This window comes from Carassius gibelio, chromosome B19, assembly GCF_023724105.1.
Source record: "Carassius gibelio isolate Cgi1373 ecotype wild population from Czech Republic chromosome B19, carGib1.2-hapl.c, whole genome shotgun sequence".
NCBI classification, from domain to species: domain Eukaryota; kingdom Metazoa; phylum Chordata; class Actinopteri; order Cypriniformes; family Cyprinidae; genus Carassius; species Carassius gibelio.
This window is the reverse complement of record NC_068414.1, coordinates 12,523,247-12,545,194: the sequence shown is the minus strand read 5'-3', so window position 1 is coordinate 12,545,194 and position 21,948 is coordinate 12,523,247. Positions and strand designations below refer to the sequence as shown.

Genomic DNA, 21,948 nt, shown 5'->3' with positions numbered 1-21,948 from the left:
TCAAATGATTTTCTTTGATGTTCCATTGTTTATGTTAGGCCGTTATGTATAATAAATGTTATGTTGAATAAAACCAAACATTTCTTTCTAAAGCTACAATTTGCATTTCGCGATTAATTTGATTAATTAATTGAAACATCATGTAATTAATTCAATGAAAATTGTTAATCAACTGAAAGCCGTAATGTAATCTGCATTTTACTCAAACCATACATTAATATATTATGTAATCTCATTTTAAGAGCATATGCAATCACTTGTGAAGTGTATAATGTTGTGTTTCTCTTAGAGATGAAGAGATTAATCCAACCTAAAAGAAATGAAGGTTATTAATGGAGGAAATTGCCTGTCCACCCTAGGGACCACTAAAAATAACTTCACCAGAAAACATCGAAAAAAGCTTTGGACAATGCTATTGTCATTTCCTTTGCCTCTTTATCTTCACATATAATATAAAAAGGACCATGTAGCATGCTATCTACGAAGGGAAGATGTTCTGTGTAGCAGCATATGAAAACAAAAATACATCAAGGTGGAAAAAAAGTATTATGTCAAACAGAAAACCACAAGACAACATCAAAAAAACTTTCTGCACACCAAACATACAAACAGAAGGGCCCAAAAACCATTTGTCACAAGGAAACTCGTTTAACGCAGTCTTAGTAACATTAAAAAGAATATCCAAATATTCATCAGGCACAGTGGTTGATTTGGGGAAGTTTTTCCAAGGGATGAAACTCTAAAAGGAGTTATTTATGCATCCATGATGACTTCAAAAGAACAAACTTGTGACTGCGATCACAAGTTTCTCATTAGCTTGTTGAGAGCCATAATCATAATTAACATTTAGTGTCATGCATATAAGTATATATAATCAAACATATGGCAGTCACCTTGTTTTTCTGCTTCCCTAATCAGTAATTGTCTTCCACAGTTGTGTGGGATTTACTGAAATTTGTTCAGGCAGTGGTAACAGAGATCACCCTGGTACGGTCTTCTCAATGCGCTTTTTGTTCCCATTTCTAAGGAACAGTCATGGGTTCAGTCTGAGCACATTTCTCACATGTTGATCCTGACGTTGAGCTGTCACTCATCTGACGAATCTGGATGACCTAAAAAAGTCCTATCTTAAAATAAACCCAGAGAATTTCAAGAATTAATGCAGGAATTCCAAGACAAAAATAAATCATGTCACATTACATAAATTAGCGTCACTGGTGTCCATCGTTCTCCACACATTATAAGAAATGTGGCTGATACAGGTAGTTTCTTATAACTTAAAGTGAATAAGTAAATTAATAAGACAAACTAATTCATAAGCTATATGTAGGTTTTTTAGACTGTACATCATTCTGTCATCAGTGCAGTCAGCAAAGGAGGCCCCATCCTCTTTGGAAGAAGACAAATCACTGTTACTTATTCATTTCTGTAAAATGAAGAGTAATGAAGTCTAAATTTGGAGAAGTAGCATTGCATAACAATGGATCCTCTGAAGTGAATGGGTGCCGTCAGAATGAGAGTCCGAACATCTGATAATAACACAACAATAATCCACAAGTAATCCGCACCACTCCAGTCCATCCATTAATGTCTGTGAAGGGAAAAGCTGCGAGTTTGTCAGAAACAAATCCATCAAGGCATTTTGTGAATTTTGTAAATGTAATTTTGTCTGAATCAGGAGAGAAATATGCACAGATCAAGCACTGTTAACAAGCGAAAACAAAGTTCGAAGCGAATATGTTGGTGGATTTTGATGTGAGAGATCAGAAGAGGATGGACTTTTTCACTGGAGGAAACGTTATTAACAATTATTATTTTGTAGCTTTCTGTTTCTCAAAGTGTTGATTTAGGGGCTGAAGTCATCTGGGTTACTTGTGTATTATTGTGATGATTTTATCAGCTGTTTGGACTCTCATTCTGACGGCACCCATTCACTGCAGAGGATCCATTGGTGAGCATGTGATGTAATGCTACATTTCTCTAAATCTGTTCCCACTACATCTTGGTTGGCCTGAAGGTAAGCAAATTTTCAGCATATTCTCATGTTTGGGAGAACTATCCCTTCAAATTCTGCCAGCTATATCATGTCTACTTTTAAATGATTGACTCAGTAAATTTGCAGATTAATCTCTTAATGACTGAATTGCTCGTATCCCCTGCAGCCTTCTTTCATCTTCTTGTATTCAGCTTGTTGCAAAGAAAGGAAATTATAGATGATTATTGTTATTTATATTGCTATTATTATTATTATTATGCTTTTTTTTGTTATCATTAATATTGTTATTGCAATTCTGTTTGGTGCCACAAATTATAAAGAATAAAAATGTGTTAACAAACAAAAATTCAACTGGAATTTTAAATGTGAAAAATAGTACTATACCCAACTCAATATACAGTTAATAAGAAATATTTCACCCAGCTCTTTTCTGGAAAGTTGCTAGCATTCTAGTCTTGCAATATGAAAAAAAAAAAACTCAGAGACTTGGAGTTTGATTGCAGTGTTTAATGAAGCCTGGTTCCTGTAGTGTGAGGATGCTCTGAAAGCTTCAGAAGCTCTGGAGGAGGAGCTGTCGCTGTTCCCGATCCTATATATGCATCTGATGCAGTAGAGCCCCGTTAGATCTTTATAAATCCTCCTCCGGCGCGAATAAACGCCCCTGGACTGAAGGAAACACACAGTCTCTGAGATTCATAGCAGTGAACAGGTTTAGCACAAAACAACTCCTGCTCCTAACAGGTGAGTCGATTATTAAACTTCAGCTTTGTCATTTTTGCCGTGCCCAAATGTGTTCGAGGTGCACTACGTCCCACCGAAACTTATGCAACATTATTTTGACAGATAATAGTATATCTATTTTCGTTTGTCGCACCGTAATGAAGTATATTCACTCCTTCATTCGTTGTAAAAAGCATCACCGTGTCGTTTGCATGAATAGAGCAATGGGAGATAGCCTACTGTGATTAGTAAGCTTGTTAACCATGTGAACTCTGCATGTCGGCTTTAGTACATCAGCCTGTATTTTGTCAGTTTACTGGAGAAGGGACACTGATGCGGATCACGGACTCGGCGCTGTCCGCTCTCTAGTGCTGAAATCTCAATATTCATTCATCAAGATTTCATCTAAACTGCGTATACTTTACTGTCGCTCAGCGACATAAAATTACATATCTAACTTACCAAACGTAGAAAAACACAAAATTGCATGGTTACTTCCAATACTTATTCCAATAAGTTGGAATAATAATATAATAAGTAGGAAAAGCTGGTAGCTATTATGCTGTTGCTGCTAAATGTTAAATGCAGTTTATGTGGCATAAATGATATCATGCCAGCATTAGGCCTCCTCCCCGACAGGTAAACTTAATATAAGCTAACAAGCTAGCAAACTTCTGGTGTTTTTGAACTTAAAAACTTTGACATTGTGTAATGATGTTGTGTATTTTGGTGCTTGATCCATCCATCTTTGGTGGTTTGATTGTTTGCTTGGATTCATTAGGTTCAGGGATCGAAAACTGTTTTCGAAGACTGTATTTAGTTTTTGTTGGACTACTATTGATAAAAACTGAGGGTACTGACGGCGTGTGGGTATGTCTCAAAACCTCAAAACCTTAGAAAGCAGAAGTCCCATGCGCAAATGACTCGGTTCAGTGAATCTCTGGATCTGTTTCAGCGGCTGAAGTCGGAATAGCGCTCTTAAGATGTGCCATTTCAAGATGTGGCAGAAGTGTTCATGCAGGACTGGAGAGATAGCACTGTATATGCAACACTTCAAAGTGAAGTCTGCTTCTCTTCACTTTTATTCCGTGTCTCTGTCCGCCGTGAATGACGCGCTACAGCGCACGCTCACTAGTCCTGCTCTTCGTGTTAACAGAACTATGACTCGGGGGTTTAGATATGTATAAATAATAACTCAAGCATCAAAAGACCTTAAGTGTCACTACAAGAAAAAATCGCGATAGGCGTATCACAACACAACCGACTTGGTTATTATAGATATTATAGATATAGATTAAGAATGGTTTTTACCACAAATAAAGCCAAAATGGTTACTAGTCTAGTTAAACCATGGTAACCACAAATTAACTACATTAACCATTAACATTAACACTTTCACTATAATAAAACCATGGTGAATTTTCGTAATATAATCTATACAGTAGGTTATATCGTGTCAACACGATACATATATTTGATTCAGTACAAAGGTGTAAAACACTGCAAAGGAAATTCTAGGTATGCTATTGACTGATGCCTCAAATTAACTGTTTTTTTGTAATTGGTTAATTGATCAAGTGGTTCTCTCATTTGGCATTTCCCTGCTAATAGACTGCATACTCTCGACCATTATACAGTAGGTGCGATGTGAGTCAGTTCAGCTGCTTGTGTTTCTCTGTATGTATCTGTACTATTTATGTGCTCTTTGTATTGTCTTTGTAAGCGTGGCATAAATAGATTTTGAGAATGACTTGGAAAGCACCTCTGATGCCAAAAATGCTGGTAGGTGGATAACTGGGTTTGAGACGCATCCTGTGCTAGGCATTGCAGAGTCAGAGCTGCGTGGGTGTGTGTGTGTGTGTGTGTGTGTGTGCCTGCTGCAGTGGTGCATGGACGCAAACCACAGCAGGAACATTAGGCTTCATTGAAGGTCAAGAAGGTCCTCTGAGCTTATTTAAGAAAAAGCAATAAACATCCATGTAGCTCTAGATAAAGGAGGTTGTTTATTTGGAGCGGGGTCTAAATCCACAGGCCTGAATCAGATGCTCCCTGCTTTAATGAGCCCTGGGGAATCAACACAGATCTGCATCACATCTTTGATAACTGCCACATACTGTATGTGAGGACTCTCTGTTCAGTGTTATGTAAGAAAAATAGCCAAAATATGTGTCTTTGATATTTTTAGATGGGTTGTGAGATGCCGTTTGGCTGCACATTCCTGCAAATGTAGCTTGTAGGTTATTGTATACATGATTCTAGTTAATAACACAATGTTATAGTATATAGTATGTTATACTTTCTCAACTGTAAAATCTTCTGACAACAATGGTTTGTTCACACATACCTGTAGAATGTGTGAAATCCTATAAATATCTCGGGGAAATTATTGACGAAAAACTGAACTTTGAAGCAAATTATGAAAGTTGACCATTTTCACAGTCATTGACAAAACCATGATGACTTTATTCTGTTGTGCTTTTATAGATTTTTTTTTTAATCTTTGTTTGGAAATCTGTCTTTAAAGAAGATCATTTTTTGTTACGTGATCTACAGTAGTAGGCTGGCTGGGGAGTTGCAGCTTCGCCCAGTGTCTCTGTTTGTCAGACAGTTACAGCAGATGAATGGCTCGATCTTAAAGATACGACTCCTTTGCGCAGTGACTTCCAGCTTCTTTCTTCTGGATGAAGGTTTATAGTCCCATAGTGCAGGACGGATATTTGTTCCAGCAGCTGTTACTCAGTTGCACAATCTTGAAATATTGCAAGTGATGATGGGAATTTGGAGCACTTTTATAATTTATTATGCTGTCCACTGTCTGTGTTGTTTGTTTAAAGTGTCCCAAATGTTGACAAATAAAGCAACCTGAATCTGTTCTAAAAGGTACAAGTCAGTCAGAATATAATAGCAGTGCTTTCAGTGCATTGCATCATTTCCTCATACTTGTTCTTCAGCACATCTGGATTTATGTATTCTCCAGTATATTTCTGTATTATGTACAGGAGATACCGAGATAAACAATATCAGCACGCTGTCACACTACTGTAACAAAACAATTGACGATCAGCAAAAATGTTAAAGGCAACACACACCCGTGTGAAAAAGTATATTAATGTTAACAGTATATTTTTGCAGATAACGTAATGAAATAAAAGGGCGTTTAAATAGTGAGTTCAGTTTCATGACTTTTTCCTAACACTTTTTTAAAAAGTGCATTTTGTAATAATAAATCAAATTAAAAGTTTTACTTTTAAGTAATTTTAAATAATTGTATATAATACTTTGTCATGTTTTTCTATGAAGTACTGTACACTTATTTTGATGTGTTGACTAACATAAAGCACATGTAAAGTACTTGAATATGATTTTAACTGTAGTGTGTTATAATTTTTTTTAATTAAAATTAATATAGTTTTCATATTTAAAAATCTGTAATTACAAATATATTTAAATACATAACACAAGTTTCAATAGAAATTACATTAATGTATATTTTAGTTTATCATTAATGCTTGTCAGTAAATTTAACAGTTCACTTTAACCATATTTCAGTGACAATATATGAAACATTTTTTTACATTTCATGTACCACATAAGAAGCACTCTACATTAGTGCACCTAATTGCATTTAGCATAAATATAAACTACAACGCATTTTCACTGAACTGCAATTAACATGCAATTAAATTACATTCAGTTCACCCTTATATTTATTATTTTAAAGTATATCATTTATTTTTTAAGCAGGCTATACTCTTTTAAACGAATGCTAATGTTCTTTTTTTTCACAAGGGCTAGTTCTTTTTCACTAGGGTTTAGTTAATTAAAAATATATATTATTTAATAGCACATGCTAGCAGCAGTATGTTAATTACGTTTGTCATTTGAATTGAAATTGCTTTAAATAAATGGATTTACTTCCATAATTCATGAAACTCCATGTTTTCAGGAAACAGTGTGGTAAAAATAGTTTCTTGTTCATTTCAATGATTTGCTTTTGCATCTCCTAAGAAAAAGCAGTAGAACAGCTAGTGAGACAAAAGACTGAAACAACTATTTGTCCATTCATGCTGCATGGTTATTTGAAATTCAAGTGTGAGATGTATGCATTGCAGATTCCATCAAAAACTTGTGAGTGCACCTTAAAATGTTTTGGATAACGTGTAGAATAGAAATGTACCCTGATTACCATACTGCATGCTTGTCGTCATCTGTCATTCATTCATTTTATATTAATTTCTTTCTGATTTCAAAAGCATAAGCTGAGGGGTAAAGGATTGTGAAGAGTAAACAAGACAGTTCAGTATCCCAGTACTCAGAAACGAGGTCTCAGCTTCATTAGACTGGAGGAGAACAAGGTGTTCCCAACATGTTTTATTCATGAAGTGGCCCACCAGGACATTTTGAAGCTCTCTTTAGAAAACAAGCTGTTCTGCACATGTTTATCCACAACAAGACACAATAGAAAACAAACACATTCATTGTGAAATATTCTGAGTAGGGTTGCAAACTGCAAAACTCTAGAGGAAGCATTTTATCCCGTATTTAAGGCAAATGCTGTATGATCACCTAGACCTTACGAATAACAAACTCTAAATTTAGAATTAATGGGGTCGGTTGATTGTGGTTTCACTTTTTTAACGTTAGATAGTGTGTAATGTTGCTGTTTGAGCATAAACAATATCTGTAAAACTGTTGCAGCTCTGAAAGTTAAATGCAAACAGAGATGGGTTTTGAAATTTTGTCAGTTTAATGCCTACAAAAACCGCTGGTAAGAGACTACAACAAGCTTCTTCCCAGCTCTGTTACATCACGAACCCAGATAAACCCCGCCCCCGGGAACACAAAACAAAGAACCCTTCTAATGATTCTAATTAATTCACAAGTTTCAAAACTAATGTTCTAAAGCAGCGGTTCTCAATGCTGTTCCTTGCGTTGCCCTGCTCTGCATCTCTCTCTCTCTCTCAGATCGTCAGATCAGCTCCAAAAAACTGTTCCATTTATACACTTATTTTCACAAAGCAATAAGAAGCGTTATACATGGACGTGCATCCAGTTGCTGTATTAAAGCTTTATTCAGAATAAAACCATATATTTTGTAAATTTCATAAATTGTGAAATAGTGTATTATTGCAACGTAAAATAACCATTTTATATTTTAATATACTTTAAAATATAATTTATTTCTGTGATCAAAGCTGAATTTTCAGCATCGTTGCTCCAGTATTCAGAGTCACATGATCCTTCAGAAATCAGTCTAATATTCTGATTTATTACCAGTGCTGGACACAGACCTGTGATATTTATTCAGAATTCTTTGATAAATAAAAAGCTAGAAAGAACAATATTAATCAAAATAAACATTTTGTTAAATATACACTACTTTTTAAAAGTTTGGCATCAGTCCGTTCCTTTTTTTTTAAAGAAACTTTTAGAATACTTTTAATCAGCAGGGATTAAGATATTAAATTGATAAAAAGTAATATTGTTAGAAATGTTTTTTTTTTTTAAAAATAAATTCTGTTCTTTTTAACTTTTTATTTATGGAACACTGGTTCCAAAAATATTAAGCAGCACCACAGTTTCAACACTGATAGTAAATCAGCATATTAGAATGGTTTCAGAAGGATCATGTGACAATGAAGACTGGAGCAATGATGCTGAAAATTCAGTGCTGCCTGAGAAACAATTATATTTTAAAGTATAATAAGAGAGGAAAACAATATTACAAACTGCAATAATATTTCACAATATTATTGTTTTATTTCTGTATTTTTTAATCAAATAAATGCAGCCTTGATGAGCATAAGAGACTCCATTAAAACATTACATATCTAAAGATATACCTGTTTATATATTTATATAATAGGCCTGTGTCCCTTATTCTGTCCCTTATTTTTCTATGAAAAACCCCGATTGTCTCTTATTTTCCTTTTCTGAAGTTGGCAAAACTAATTCTGAGGCAGCATCCGAAACCCTCCTCACTGATCTGTAAAAGAGCTCAGTGTTTGTGGCAGCAACAAACCACAAGAATGAGCCACTAAATGTGTGGAGACCTCAGTGCTTTCATAACTCTGTGACCATGATGATCTGAAACAGATGACGCATAGACCAGTTATTATAATTCTCATATGACACATTCTGTGTGTGTGTGTGTTCCATGTGCATAGGGGTTAATTTAAGGTGACGTCAAGCCAAGATCATTATTAATTTATATCTTTGTGCTTGTGAATGCTATGTAATAACAAGGTGGATCATTCAAATGGTGTATGCTTTTATAAAACAGAGGAAAAAGCTATATAAAACAGACATAGGGATTCATTAAAATTTATATTAATTTTATTAAGGGTAATAATGAATTTATGAATATTACAGTTGAAGACTACATGCAAAAACCAAAAACGCAGAGATTTTTTATTTTATATAAGCATTTTTTATCAGGCTGCCATGTTTATGTTCAGTAATTTCACTTTAAAGGCAATTGAATGCCTTTTTTTTTATTTTTTTTTATTATATTTATGGGAGCCTAATAAAAAAAAAGAAGATTTGAAAGGAAAATGGACTGTATTATTGGACAGTCTTTATTTATATTTGGAATATTTATACAATATTAATATATTATTTGTGTAGAAGCAGTCGAGCAGCAGAAGAGGACAGCAGTATGTAAGTGTTTTGTATAATTTCTTATTAGATTTTAGCGTGGTTGTCGTCGCTGGGACACATTGTTTTGCTTACTGTGTTTACTGTGGTACAGTAGGTGCGTTTTTTTGTGTCGCATTTGTTCTTGTGTGTATCGCATGGCTTTGCAGTTTCGGTTGATAAGTAGTAAGGTGTGATCAGCTGAATTGAATTACGTGGACCTGCGTGACTCCACCGAGAAAGGACACCTACAAGGCACTTGAGTTTTCATGTTTTTAGTTAAAGTCTTACCTCTCAGATAGATCCTCCAGGGTGTCTTGGAGGGGTGAGGTTTGTAATTCACAGCTTTTTGCTACTGGGGTTCCTCAAGGCTCAGTGCTTGGACCACTTCTTTTTTTACATCTACATGTCATCTTTAGGATCTGTCATTCAAAGGATGTCCTCTACTACTTTACCCTCTACTCCAACTGGTCTCTAAAACTGCCAGTCTGCTTTAAACAAAGCAGACTTTCTTTTATCTATTGCCACTCATTCAAGTCTCAACTTCGTGGCCCTAACTGAGACTTGGTCAAACCTGAGGACACTGCCACCCCTGCAGTCCTCTCCACTAATTTCACTTTTTCCCACATGCCACTCTCGATTTTGAGGGGTGGAGGGACGGGTTTACTGATTTCCCAAGAATGGACATGGATGGCCTACCATCTCTTACTGGCAACAGTTCATTTAAATCACGTGCCATTACTATAACCTAACCTATTAAAATCCATTTTGTAGTTATTTATCATACCCCAGGTTAACTAGGTAACTTTTTAGATGAGTTTGATGTGTTACTCTCAAACTTCCTTGAGGACATTTCCCCTTGTGTACTATTCTGTGACTTCAACATCCACCTAGATAAACCACAGGATGCTGACTTCAACACTCTTCCTGTCTCATTCTACTACAGCTACTCACAAATCAGGTAACCAATTGGACCTTATCTACACACCCTACTGCTCAACTGACAACACTTTAGTTACATCGTTGCACACCTCAGACCACTTCCTCATCACTTCTAACCTCACACTGACCCCGGGCACAACAACACTCCTCCACAGGTCACCTTTCAGCATACCGTATGCTCACTCTCTCCCACTCACCTATCCTCTATGGTTTCATCCTCACTTCCTCACCCCTCTCAATTTTCAGCACTCGACACAAACACTGCTACTTACATTCTTTGCTCCACTCTAACATCTTGATTAGACAGCTTTTGCCCCCTTTTATCTAGACCAACACATACTACCACATATACTCTGCCCCCTGGCTCTCTCAAATCAAAAAACTTGACAGACCTTAGTGTGTATCAGTCACTCTTCTCCTCCTTCTCTGCAAGTGTCTCCACTACTAAAACAACATATTACCACACTGCTTAAGAAACCCTCTCTTAATCCAGCACTTTTAGAAAACTGCAGACCAGTATCTATTCTTCAGTTCAATGCAAAGACACTTGAGCGAGCTGTGTTCAACCAACTCTTTATGTTTCTTGCACAGAACAACCTCATGGACAGCAACCAATCTAGTTTCAAAAGCGGCCACCCAACTGAGCCTGCCCTACTCTCTGTTACTGAAGCCCTGAGAATGTCAAGAGCTGCTTCCAAATCCTCAGAACTCATCTTGCTAGATCTGTCTGCTGCTTTTGACACAGTTAACCACCAGATCCTTCTGTCCACCCTCATGAAGTTGGACATCTCAGGACCACACTCCCATAGTTAAAGTCTCTCAGATAGATCCTTCAGGGTGTCTTGGAGGGGGAGGTTTGTAAGTCGCAGCTTCTTGACACTGGGGTTCCTCAAGGCTCTGTGCTTGGACCACTTCTTTTTTTCCATCTACATGTCATCTTTAGGATCTGTCATTCAAAGGATGGCTATTCCTATCATTGCTCTCCAGATGATCCAACAGTAGCTTTTCACATTACAGCCTGTCTGACAGACATTTCTGGCTGTATGATATTCACCTTCAACTCAACCTTGCTAATATAGAACTGCTTGTGGTGTCAGTCAACCCAGCACTTCATAACAACCTTTCTATACAGCTACTGTAGGTTCATCAACTATAACTCCTTCCAGGACAGAAAGGAACCTTGGAGTTGTGATTAATGATCAGTAAAGTTTCACAGATTATATTACTACAACGGCCTGGTCCTGCAGGCCCTATACAACATTAGGAAGATTAGACCCTTCCTAACAGAGCAGACCGCACAACTCCTTGTCCAAGCTCTTGTTCTCTTTATTGTAATGCTCTTTTCTCTCTCACAGACCTTTTCCTAGACTGTCCCTAGCTGGTGGAACGATCAGCTGAGTCTTTAGCCATTTTCAAAAAACATCTAAAGGCACATCTTTTTCACATTCACCTGACTTATTAATACTACCACTTACCTATTCTATTCTATTCTATTCTATTCTATTCTATTCTATTCTATTCTATTCTATTCTATTCTATTTGTTTTGGTCTAATTTATGTATTAAAAAATACCTGTTTATGTGCACTGTGCTAAACTAACTGAGGTTTTTGGAGGGAAAACAACAGCACAAGGATCAGTAAATATTAGCAACAATTTTGATGGATTATCACTTTAAAGCATTCCTGATAAATGATAAAAAATTGGTAACCCTTTGAAAATGTTTATAAATTAAATTATAGGACAGCCTAACATTGCCCTTGGACTGCAGCCCATAGATGATATAAACAGGCTATATATAAATATATTCAGACCACTTAACTTAGTGTTTGCTATTGGGATGTGAAGAGACTTTCAATCTGCATATCAATTTTTTTTTTAAACAGAATAACCTTAATATTATTATAATATTATATCATATCATACTTAATATTATTATCTGCAAGTACAGTTTTTTCTTTAAATATAATTTTAAGATTAGCAACAGTTAAACACTACATTTTCCCCAAGGGAAGATAATAGCAAAACCTCAAAAAGTTTTAAATTATAATAAGGTAATAATGAACAATGTTTTATTGCCTGAGTTCAGATCCCAACCATAACAATAATGACCCAGTGTCTGCTTCTAGCCACACATCATAAAATTTGGCTTGAAAAAAGCTATTATTTATTCATCAGGATTCGTCTACTTTGGAGGTTAGTGACTCATCCTCCATCACTCCGCAGACAGCATGCCTCCACTGCAGTTTCTGAATACTGTATAGGTGTGTTATAAGCTTTCTTATAACACGATTTCCAAGAAATGTCTCACCCCTGAGAACAGGCCATGCGATCATAAAATGATTCTGTATCTGAATGTGATTCATTGCGATGAGAAATGCACAATGCTGGCAGATCAATTGCAGTCTTTGTCTTTGTGTGGGGTCCCAGAAGCCTCCGTGATTCAAATACTCTATACAGAGCAGAACAGACCAATTAGATTTCTGCAAAAGAATGTGTGTCTGTGTCAATGAATGAAATCCTTTCCTTTCCTAGGAGCTCTGTAAGAGCTGAATAAATGCGGGATGAGTCTGAATGCAGGTGATGGTCTCTGAGGTATAGGTCAGAATCACGCGAGGAGACAGAGATTGGATAACGGGGTGAATAGAAATTATGTTTGCTGTCAAAACACTACTTTCTAATGAGGATCCTGAAACCATCTGCTATTTTTAAATTCGCACCCGAATGTGGAGCAAAAAAGAAATGTTTTATTCACTGCAATATTCACAGCCATTTTTTATAAAAAAAGGCAAAAAAGTTTTTGTCTTTTTTAATTTAATTTAATTTAATTTAATTTAATTTAATTTAATTTAATTTAATTTAATTTAAACATCAAATTACCCATCAAATTAACCATCAAGCTTTTGCTGTCAGATTTCCCCCAAGCCTCAATTTTTGCTTTTTTAATTTTGTTGCTAATGCTTCATGTAGCACATGCGCAAGCTGGATACAAATGTGCTCAAGCTAATGTTGCCATTTTATTCTGGAAAGATTTCATTTCTATGTAAATCCTTTTTTTCTGCTTGTTTTCCTGGAACACTTGATTACATCTGTTGCGGTTTTAAATCTTTGGTTTGACACACATAGATGGTTGGCAGCATGGAGATAATTCCTCCCATTGTTCTACAACACGTCCTCTTTTAAAGAGTGATTTCCATTCTCATATCGCAGAATAAATCCTTTTACAACCGCGTGGATGTACATTATCCCTTACACAAGGCAGTGTGGTGGGAAAGAGTTACACAGAGAACTGTCTGTCCATGCCAGAGACAACTTCATTATAGAAAACCAAGTTAATGTTCTCAGACCTTCACTTTAGCTCACTTCTGTTAGAAAACTACAAAAGTGCGAAGTTAAAAGGCAAACAGGCTTTATATAAAGAAGCAAATGCTCCCCAAGGACACACTTTTCCACTCTGTATTTAGTACTACTTGAGATCAGTCTCAGAGCAAAGTATGTTTGTAAAAACACAAATCATTTTTGTAATCAGTAAATTGATCGACGCGTGGGTTTAGAGTTTGTTTTTCCATGGATGGGAGTAACGCTGTCCAGTGGGTTAAAAAAGATAAATATATGTAAGAAAGGAAAGCCATTTATTTTAAAAGTGAAAAGATGCATTTGCCCTTTAAGTGCACATTATGAATGTGGCCTGATGAATGGATGCTGTTTAATATTCTCTCCATTCAGCAAATCTTTACTGGTTTACAAAAAAAAAAAAAATAAAAGTAGTGTTATCTGGCCAGAAAAACATTTTCTCTAAATTCAGCAGTTTCTTTGAAAACTATAAAAATGATTCAAAATCGTGTGAAGATAATCAAAGATGGGTGGACCTTTGAAGCGGGCAGGTAATGAATTGAGCTAGAATATGCCCAGATGTTGAATCAGGTGTAGTTTATTAATGTGGTAGCATGTCCCAGCGGTGCCGGGCTTCTTCTTCTTCTTCTTCTAGGGTCAGGGTTTTGCTGGTCAGCATGGTTCTGTTATTCCCCTCTGGAAGATGCTGTAGCTCCACCATCTGCCAGCACTGACACTCATAATTAATCATGTTCTCTGACAGCATCTGTTTTAGAGGACTTTTAAAAGCATGTAATGGCCTAGACATTAGACACAGACCAAAAAAAAAGAGTTAATATGCTCGATAAACATAATTAAATGAAGAAAACATCCACTCAGTTAGTTGAGGTCCATACAACAAGACTAAAACAAGTTCAATTAAACAAATCAAGTTTTGCTGAATCACCTAGATCCAATTAAGTTCCTGCTAGATAAGAGAAAATGAATTAGGATAAGATAATAACTATAGCATGTTAAAAACAGTTAGGGTTCACGTTTCTGCACATGTAAATGACAAAAACAATAGAAACTTTACTAAATCTCCAGTAATACTGAAAACAAAATAAAATTACACTTAATTTTAACACAATGCAAAGCATGCTGAAAACTAGATCCATTGAGTTAGTTATGTCTAAATATTAATGTAGTCTCAACACAAAATCATTAACTTAAAACCACATAGTAATGTGGTAATAATTAAAAAAATCATGTGACAAAATGTTCAACAAATGTTTTAGTGTTGCTTCAGCTCATTTTAACAAAGTTATTTAAACTAATTATTATTATTATCTTCAAATGTGAAGCTCTGGAATCATTTACATCAAAAATAGTATAAGCCACTGAAATGAAATGATGAAATTATTATTTGAATCAAACTAGAATGAGGATTTGAGCATTGGATCTACAGTATGTGTAAGTCCATGCATGAATGGGAGTGAGAAGGCTCTGCTTTTATCTATTGATGACACATTTCTGAGCGAGAGAGAGAGAAAAATGAAACATGAAATCCTTTGAAATGTCAAATCTCGATATTAAAGTGTTTGCACTAGGCTACAATCTATCCCAGATTTTCTCTTCTGCCACCTGGGACCTGCCAGCATTTTTTATTTTTATTTTTTTATTTCACCTGGCGTCGCTGGTAAAGTTTGCAAAGTAAATATTCCCACAGAAACATCATATATTCACAGTGCAATGTTGTTGGCATACTTATGATTTTACATCCCTCGTCCTCGATTCAGAAAAATATGCCATCTGTCCATCAGATTAGAAAACAAACAAACAAACAAAAAACAAAAAAATAAATGTATGTCATTTGAATTATGCACTCAGAAAAAAACAAGGTACAAAAGCTATTACTGGAGCAGTGCCTTTTCAAAAGGTGCACATTTGTTTAGGCACGAATATGTACATTTTAGGAACTAATATGTACCTTTAATGTACTTTAAGGGTAAATAAGATACCAATATGTACCTTTTTAAAAGGCACTGCCCCAGTGATGGCTTTCTTATTTTTTCTTTTCGGAGAATGCTGCTAAGCACTCAAGTATCCCATTTTTCGAGTATGACATGTTCCAGGACCAATATAATTTCCCTCAGATTGCAAGGGTACTTGATGGATGAACTGCCGAAACAGGTCTTACTTGTCCAAATCACAGTTATTATGTTAAACGTGCATTTCATTCGATGTTGGATATGAAGAGTTCAGATAACTCTGTATTTAACAGTTCTCAGAAATCATGATTTTTCATTGTGCGTTCCAATTAATCTCAATCAAACTGCAGTTGAGTTATTCTGACAAGGCTAAAAACAACAACAGCAGCTAGCTTACACAATAAAACACAAAAACATATTTAAAAAAAACATGATTTAAAAAAAAAACTAAAACAAAACATAATTATCTGTTTTTGCAATTGAACTCTATAGTCTCCTCTGTTAAAATGAAACAGACTTCCATGCACAATAAAGATGTTAGGAGATGTACGGACTGAAACCCTGTCGCTGTCTCACACTCAAGTTTTATTGATGCTGTGAGTGTGAGTCATCACTGCAGGGCATTTCACAAATGACCTTAGTTAAAGGACTTTTCTACAGTTATTATAATATAACACTGTTATATAACCCCATGTTCCTTCATTTATTGCTTTGTTCTGCGCACTGAAAGACTGTTCTGTTGCTACAGTCTCTATGATGTTTGCATCCTTACACAGTAGATTGTCAATGTAACTCTATGGGATTTATTCTTGATTTTCATTTTTTTTTTTCAAAAAGATATATGATTTGTAGCATTATTTATGCCCACAGCATGCACGCACACACACACACACACATATATAATTTATGTGCACTTGTAGCATACTTCACTTATTAAAAGTATACAGTATATTTAAAAACTGTACTTTGAAATTATTGAAATAAAGGCAGCTATGACATTAAAATACACTTTTTAAAGGTGCATGTTATAATATATAAACATTATAAAGTTTTTATTTTCAAAGTAGTATTTATATACTTTTGATCAATTTAAAGCATCCTTGAGAAGAAATTAATTTAAAAAAAATGTCTAAAAATGATAGAAAATAATTATTTTATTTAGCAAGGATGCTTTAAATTGATCAAAAGACATTTTTAATATTCCAAAGTTTTCTACTTCAGATAAATGCTGTTCTTCTGAACTTTCTGTTTTTCAAAGAAGAAAAAAAAAAGAAAATAATAATAATACAAATGTGTTTAAAGCAGCAAATCAAAATATTACAATGATTTCTGAATGATCATGTGACTTGAGCAATAATGCAAAAAAAAAAATTAAATCACAGGAATTGATAAAATGTTATAATATATTCAAATAGAAAACAGTAAAAATATTTTTGCTGTATTTTGGATCAAATAAATGCAGGATTGGTGAGCAGAAGAGACTCTGTTCAAAAGCTTTTGACTGGTAATGTATAAAATATATAATGTCCAATTAATAATTTTTAATGATTTGTTGAAAGAAGTCCACTTACTGTATTTTGATGAGTTGACTAACATAAAGCACGCCTGATTATCAGTTCAACCGTGTATTGTGTTATTTGACTATTTTAAGCTAACACAAATGCAAAATTACAACTTAATCAATATAAATGTGTAATTACAAATATATTAAAATTAATGCCATACAAGTTTCAATGGAAAATACATCAAACTACATTTAAGGTTTCCTTATGGGCCTGGCAGTACATTCAGCGCCAGAAATGAATGTCTTAACAGTTTAGTATTACCCTTGTGCAAGGCTCATTCACTCATAAACTGAACTAGTCCATGCTGAAATGGTCCGGAGCTGTAGGAAGTCATTAGTAGGACGGAGAGACTGTGACACAACAGGTTTGGTCATTTCTGTGTTTCTGCTTGACTCGTCCAGCTCTCAGCACTCATTATTTTCTGCTCTCCCACTATCAACCCGTCAATACAGTCATTTGATTTGGCTGTGAGTCTGTGTGCTTCTTACTTTCTTGTTTCTCGGTTCGGTCGGGCAGTGACTCATTTACTGTAGAGTTATCAGCAGATAGTAGACGCACACTAATATTGAGCAAAAGCCTTCTGACGCACACATTCAGATAGAGGATCCTTTATCCAGAGACCTGTGCGATGCTCACCAGAACACACAATAAATCTCCTTTTTCACAGCAAAAGTAATTCACTGGTAAAACACTTGCAGGGCTGTGTTTATGAACAATGGGCTTGTTTCAGAACTGTACTGGCTATCTGTGACGAAACGGATGATCATATGCTTTTGAGGATGTGCGTAGTGCAGATTTCATATCGTTGGAAGACCTTGGGGCACGGTCATGTTTTTTTTTTTTTCTTAACCTTTCAAAGTGCTATCTCAAAGATTAAAGAGAGAGCGAGATGATGAATTAGTGCCAGAGAAGAATTCATAAGCGTAATTAGGTATCGTCTGGGTCTGTGCGTGATCAAAGGGTTGTCCTCCGGATGTGGGCGACAACCAGGAAAGCAAGAAAATAACACCCTGTTTTTTTTTTCAAAACACCGTACAGTGGAGCCTCTATTAGCAAAAATGTGTGCAATTTGGATTTTATCCTGAATTCTTTGTGATCTTTATGCTCTTTTAGTGACTTCGCTGCTGCTATCAGTTAGGTCACACTTTATTTTAAGGTCCAGTTCTCACTTTTAACAAACCATATACTATGACTTTTACCTCAATAAACTCCTGATTAGCTGTTTATGAATATTTAGTAAGGTAGTTGTATTGGGTATGATGCAGAAAATGGAGCATTGCATTACAGGAATAAATCACATTTTAGCATGCATCTACACATTACACAAATATATCACCGTATGTTCAAATAAATTGTAGTCATTAGTGTGATATACCAACTCAAATATTTTATGTAAATGCATGCATTTTCCAATTTAGACTTTTGCACTTTTTATTTAATAAAATAAAATAAACAAATTCCAAGCACTGAGATCCATCTGAACTGCACTTATATATGAATTGCATCATATAATACTATTACCGTGGGTGGCATTGTGGCTCAGTGGGTGGTGTTGTTTCCTTACAGCCAGGTCTCTGGTTTAATCCTGGCTGAGCCTGAATGTTTCCTCTTTGCCCTATGGGTTATGACTGATAATTAAGTTAACATCTCAAACAGTAAAAGCACCAGACACAGCATACCACTGGTTGTCTTCTGATTCAAGGGGACTTTCAGTTCCAACTCCCTCTGCAGCCTTTGTGCTACACACAAAATTAATTTCTCAAATCATGAGGCTTTTCGGGAAAAAGTGAGCTATTACTTTTGATCAGATCAGGTTACCATTTTTTCCCCCTGATAGATGGTTCAACAGGAGAAAATTCCCATGGGCTTTCACTGATGAAGGGTTTCAAGACATATCTAAAATGTCAGAGTGTGGCTGCTTTTCTCTTGAAGTGGTAAGCAATCATATAGCAACTGCTCAGAACACCCTAGCAACCAAACATCAATGCCCTGTTAACCAAAACACCCTAAAATTCGGATGCAAATTCTGCATGAGCTAGCACCATTCACATTTTCCAATTCACTCTCTTAAAAAAAAAAAAAGGGTTTTCTCCTTGATTCCCTACCCATGCAGGCTCATTGGAAATATATGCCTGTACCTACATTTCTTTAAAACTCAAAAAACATATACATGTACAAATGGCTGCATGTTCCAATTGAAATGAGCACTAGAAACAGTAAAACTGAAAACTTTTATTCCTTTACACAAAAAAAGTATTATTTACACGTTCAGGGTTTTGATTAAAAAACCTGACTTGCGTGCAATTCCTTGCACAATAATATGTTTTGACTTCGTAACAAATGTAACTAGTGCTGTCAAACGATTAATCGCGATTAATTGCATCCAAAATAAAAGTTTTCGTTTACATAATATATGTGTACTGTGTATATTTATTATGTAGAAATGAATACACACACATGCATGTATATATTTCAGAAAAATATGTTATGTTTATACATTAAATATATTTATTTTAACTATACGAATATATATTATATACATGTAAATATTTTTTTCTAAATACATGCATGCATGTATATACATACATAATAAATACACACAATACACAAACATATATTATGCAAACAAAAACTTTTATATGCGATTAATCGCGATTAATCATTTGGCAGCACTAATTTCAACATAATGCGAGATTTGAAAACTGATACTTTTAAACATTTGTGTTACCTAAACAGCTCTGTATGTCTGAGTTTTCTAACGCAGTAGAGGTTTGCTCGGTAGCTCACGCGATACAGCATTTTATGTGAGGTGAAGTGCTCTGGTACGAATCAGGTAAACAATGGTTTGTCAAATCAGCTAAAAACAACAGAGCCCTGTAAGGAAGTTACAATGCATCTGCAAATGCGTTTCTATATTATATTTGCATTCTTTAACCCTGGCTTCTGCAATCCCCATAGAAATGTTCCATGAATGTTCTTCATGGAACCATCAAGAACTTCATTTTTAAGATATTCTTCCTAGTTTAAACATTATCTGTTTCATTTCACACAGGCCAAAGATGCCCAATCCACCAACCCAGTGACTCCAAGAAAAGCCTACAACATTCCCAATGAATCCCTCATCGACGATGAACACTTCAGAGGCCACCCTGTCCCTGTGGGCCATCCATGTCAACTCCAGTCCCGTTTCATACTTCCTCAACGCCACCGAGAACCCATCCCACGCCAAGCCCAAAGCATGCGAACAGCTCAACATAGCCACCGAGGTGTTCCTCATCCTTGGCATCGTCAGTCTGCTGGAGAACATCCTGGTCATCTGCGCCATAGTGAAAAACAAAAACCTCCACTCGCCCATGTACTTCTTCGTCTGCAGCCTGGCCGTGGCCGACATGCTGGTGAGCGTCTCCAACGCTTGGGAGACCATCGTCATCTACTTACTCACCAACCGCCAGCTGGTGGTGGAGGACCATTTCATCAGACAGATGGACAACGTTTTTGACTCTATGATCTGCATCTCTGTGGTGGCATCCATGTGTAGTCTTCTAGCTATAGCCGTTGATCGCTACGTCACGATTTTTTATGCGTTAAGATATCACAACATCATGACGGTGCGCCGGGCCGCGCTCATCATCGGTGGGATTTGGACCTTCTGCACCGGCTGTGGAATCGTCTTCATTATCTATTCTGACAACACGTCTGTCATTGTGTGCTTGGTCTCCATGTTCTTCATCATGCTCGTGCTCATGGCCTCTCTCTACAGCCACATGTTCATGCTGGCGCGATCTCACGTCAAACGCATCGCCGCCCTGCCGGGCTACAACTCCATCCACCAGAGAGCCAGCATGAAGGCGGCTGTCACCCTGACCATCCTTCTGGGGATCTTCATCGTCTGCTGGGCTCCGTTCTTTCTCCACCTCATCCTTATGATCTCCTGTCCCAGAAACCTCTACTGCATGTGCTTCATGTCGCACTTCAACATGTACCTCATCCTCATCATGTGCAATTCGGTCATTGACCCTCTCATTTACGCCTTCAGGAGTCAGGAGATGCGGAAAACGCTGAAGGAAATCATCTGCTGCTACAGCCTGAGGAACGTCTTTGGAATGTCCAGGTAGTTTTAAACACCCCCCTACAAAAAAAGAGATGGATTATAATTTCACAAGAATTTAAGAAGTCTGAGAGGATGTCCCAACCTGGCCTTGAACTAGATGGAAAATATTTTTTTTTTTTTTTGATGATACTCTCTAAAACTTGGACAATTAAGCAAGCGCTCTTCAATGCACAAAGGATGCAAAATAGAATTGCCTAATGAGACGATTGTTGATAATATATGTAGATATTGTTGGAGAATTAAGGAGGCCTTAGAACTATGGAACAATATAATCCTCAACAGACAATGTGATTGAATATCCCAGTCTCCAGGGACACGCAGGAGCTGTCGATCAAAGCCTGTGGGAAAAACAAGTGCAATCATTTGTCAAATTAACCATGCAAAACACAGCCTGATGTATTGTTGTATAGGTAAGTTGAAACTGTAATAATGCATGAAATTTACATTGCTAAATGCACTCCGTGGTTGGCATTGAAACTGAGAAAGTATGAGCCACTACATGGCACAATACACATATTACAAGAGAGAACATGAAATACACTTATATAAGAACATGGAGAAATATGGGTTTACTGTCATGCTGACAGTAAAATGTTTACTTAGGGTTTCAAGGCCTATTATGTCACAACCCATTTTTCTACAGTCGTCAGGAGTTTTGTAATAGATGGAACTGAAAT

At 36.1% G+C, this 21,948-nt stretch overlaps 1 protein-coding gene across 1 annotated transcript; it reads left to right on the top strand.

Moving 5' to 3' along the window:
• Positions 1-2,566: 2,566 nt before the first annotated feature.
• LOC127978813 (melanocortin receptor 5-like) lies at positions 2,567-21,407 on the top strand. Its single transcript, XM_052583728.1, has 2 exons — positions 2,567-2,737; positions 20,213-21,407. Exon 2 carries the CDS (start codon positions 20,271-20,273, stop codon positions 21,273-21,275), a length of 1,005 nt encoding a protein of 334 aa, XP_052439688.1. The 5' UTR covers positions 2,567-2,737; positions 20,213-20,270; the 3' UTR covers positions 21,276-21,407.
• The last annotated feature ends 541 nt before the right edge of the window (positions 21,408-21,948 follow it).

Bases quoted from the DNA above. Each gene is read 5' to 3' on its own strand.
- LOC127978813 (XM_052583728.1), top strand. From the start codon at position 20,271: ATGAATCCCTCATCGACGATGAACACTTCAGAGGCCACCCTGTCCCTG.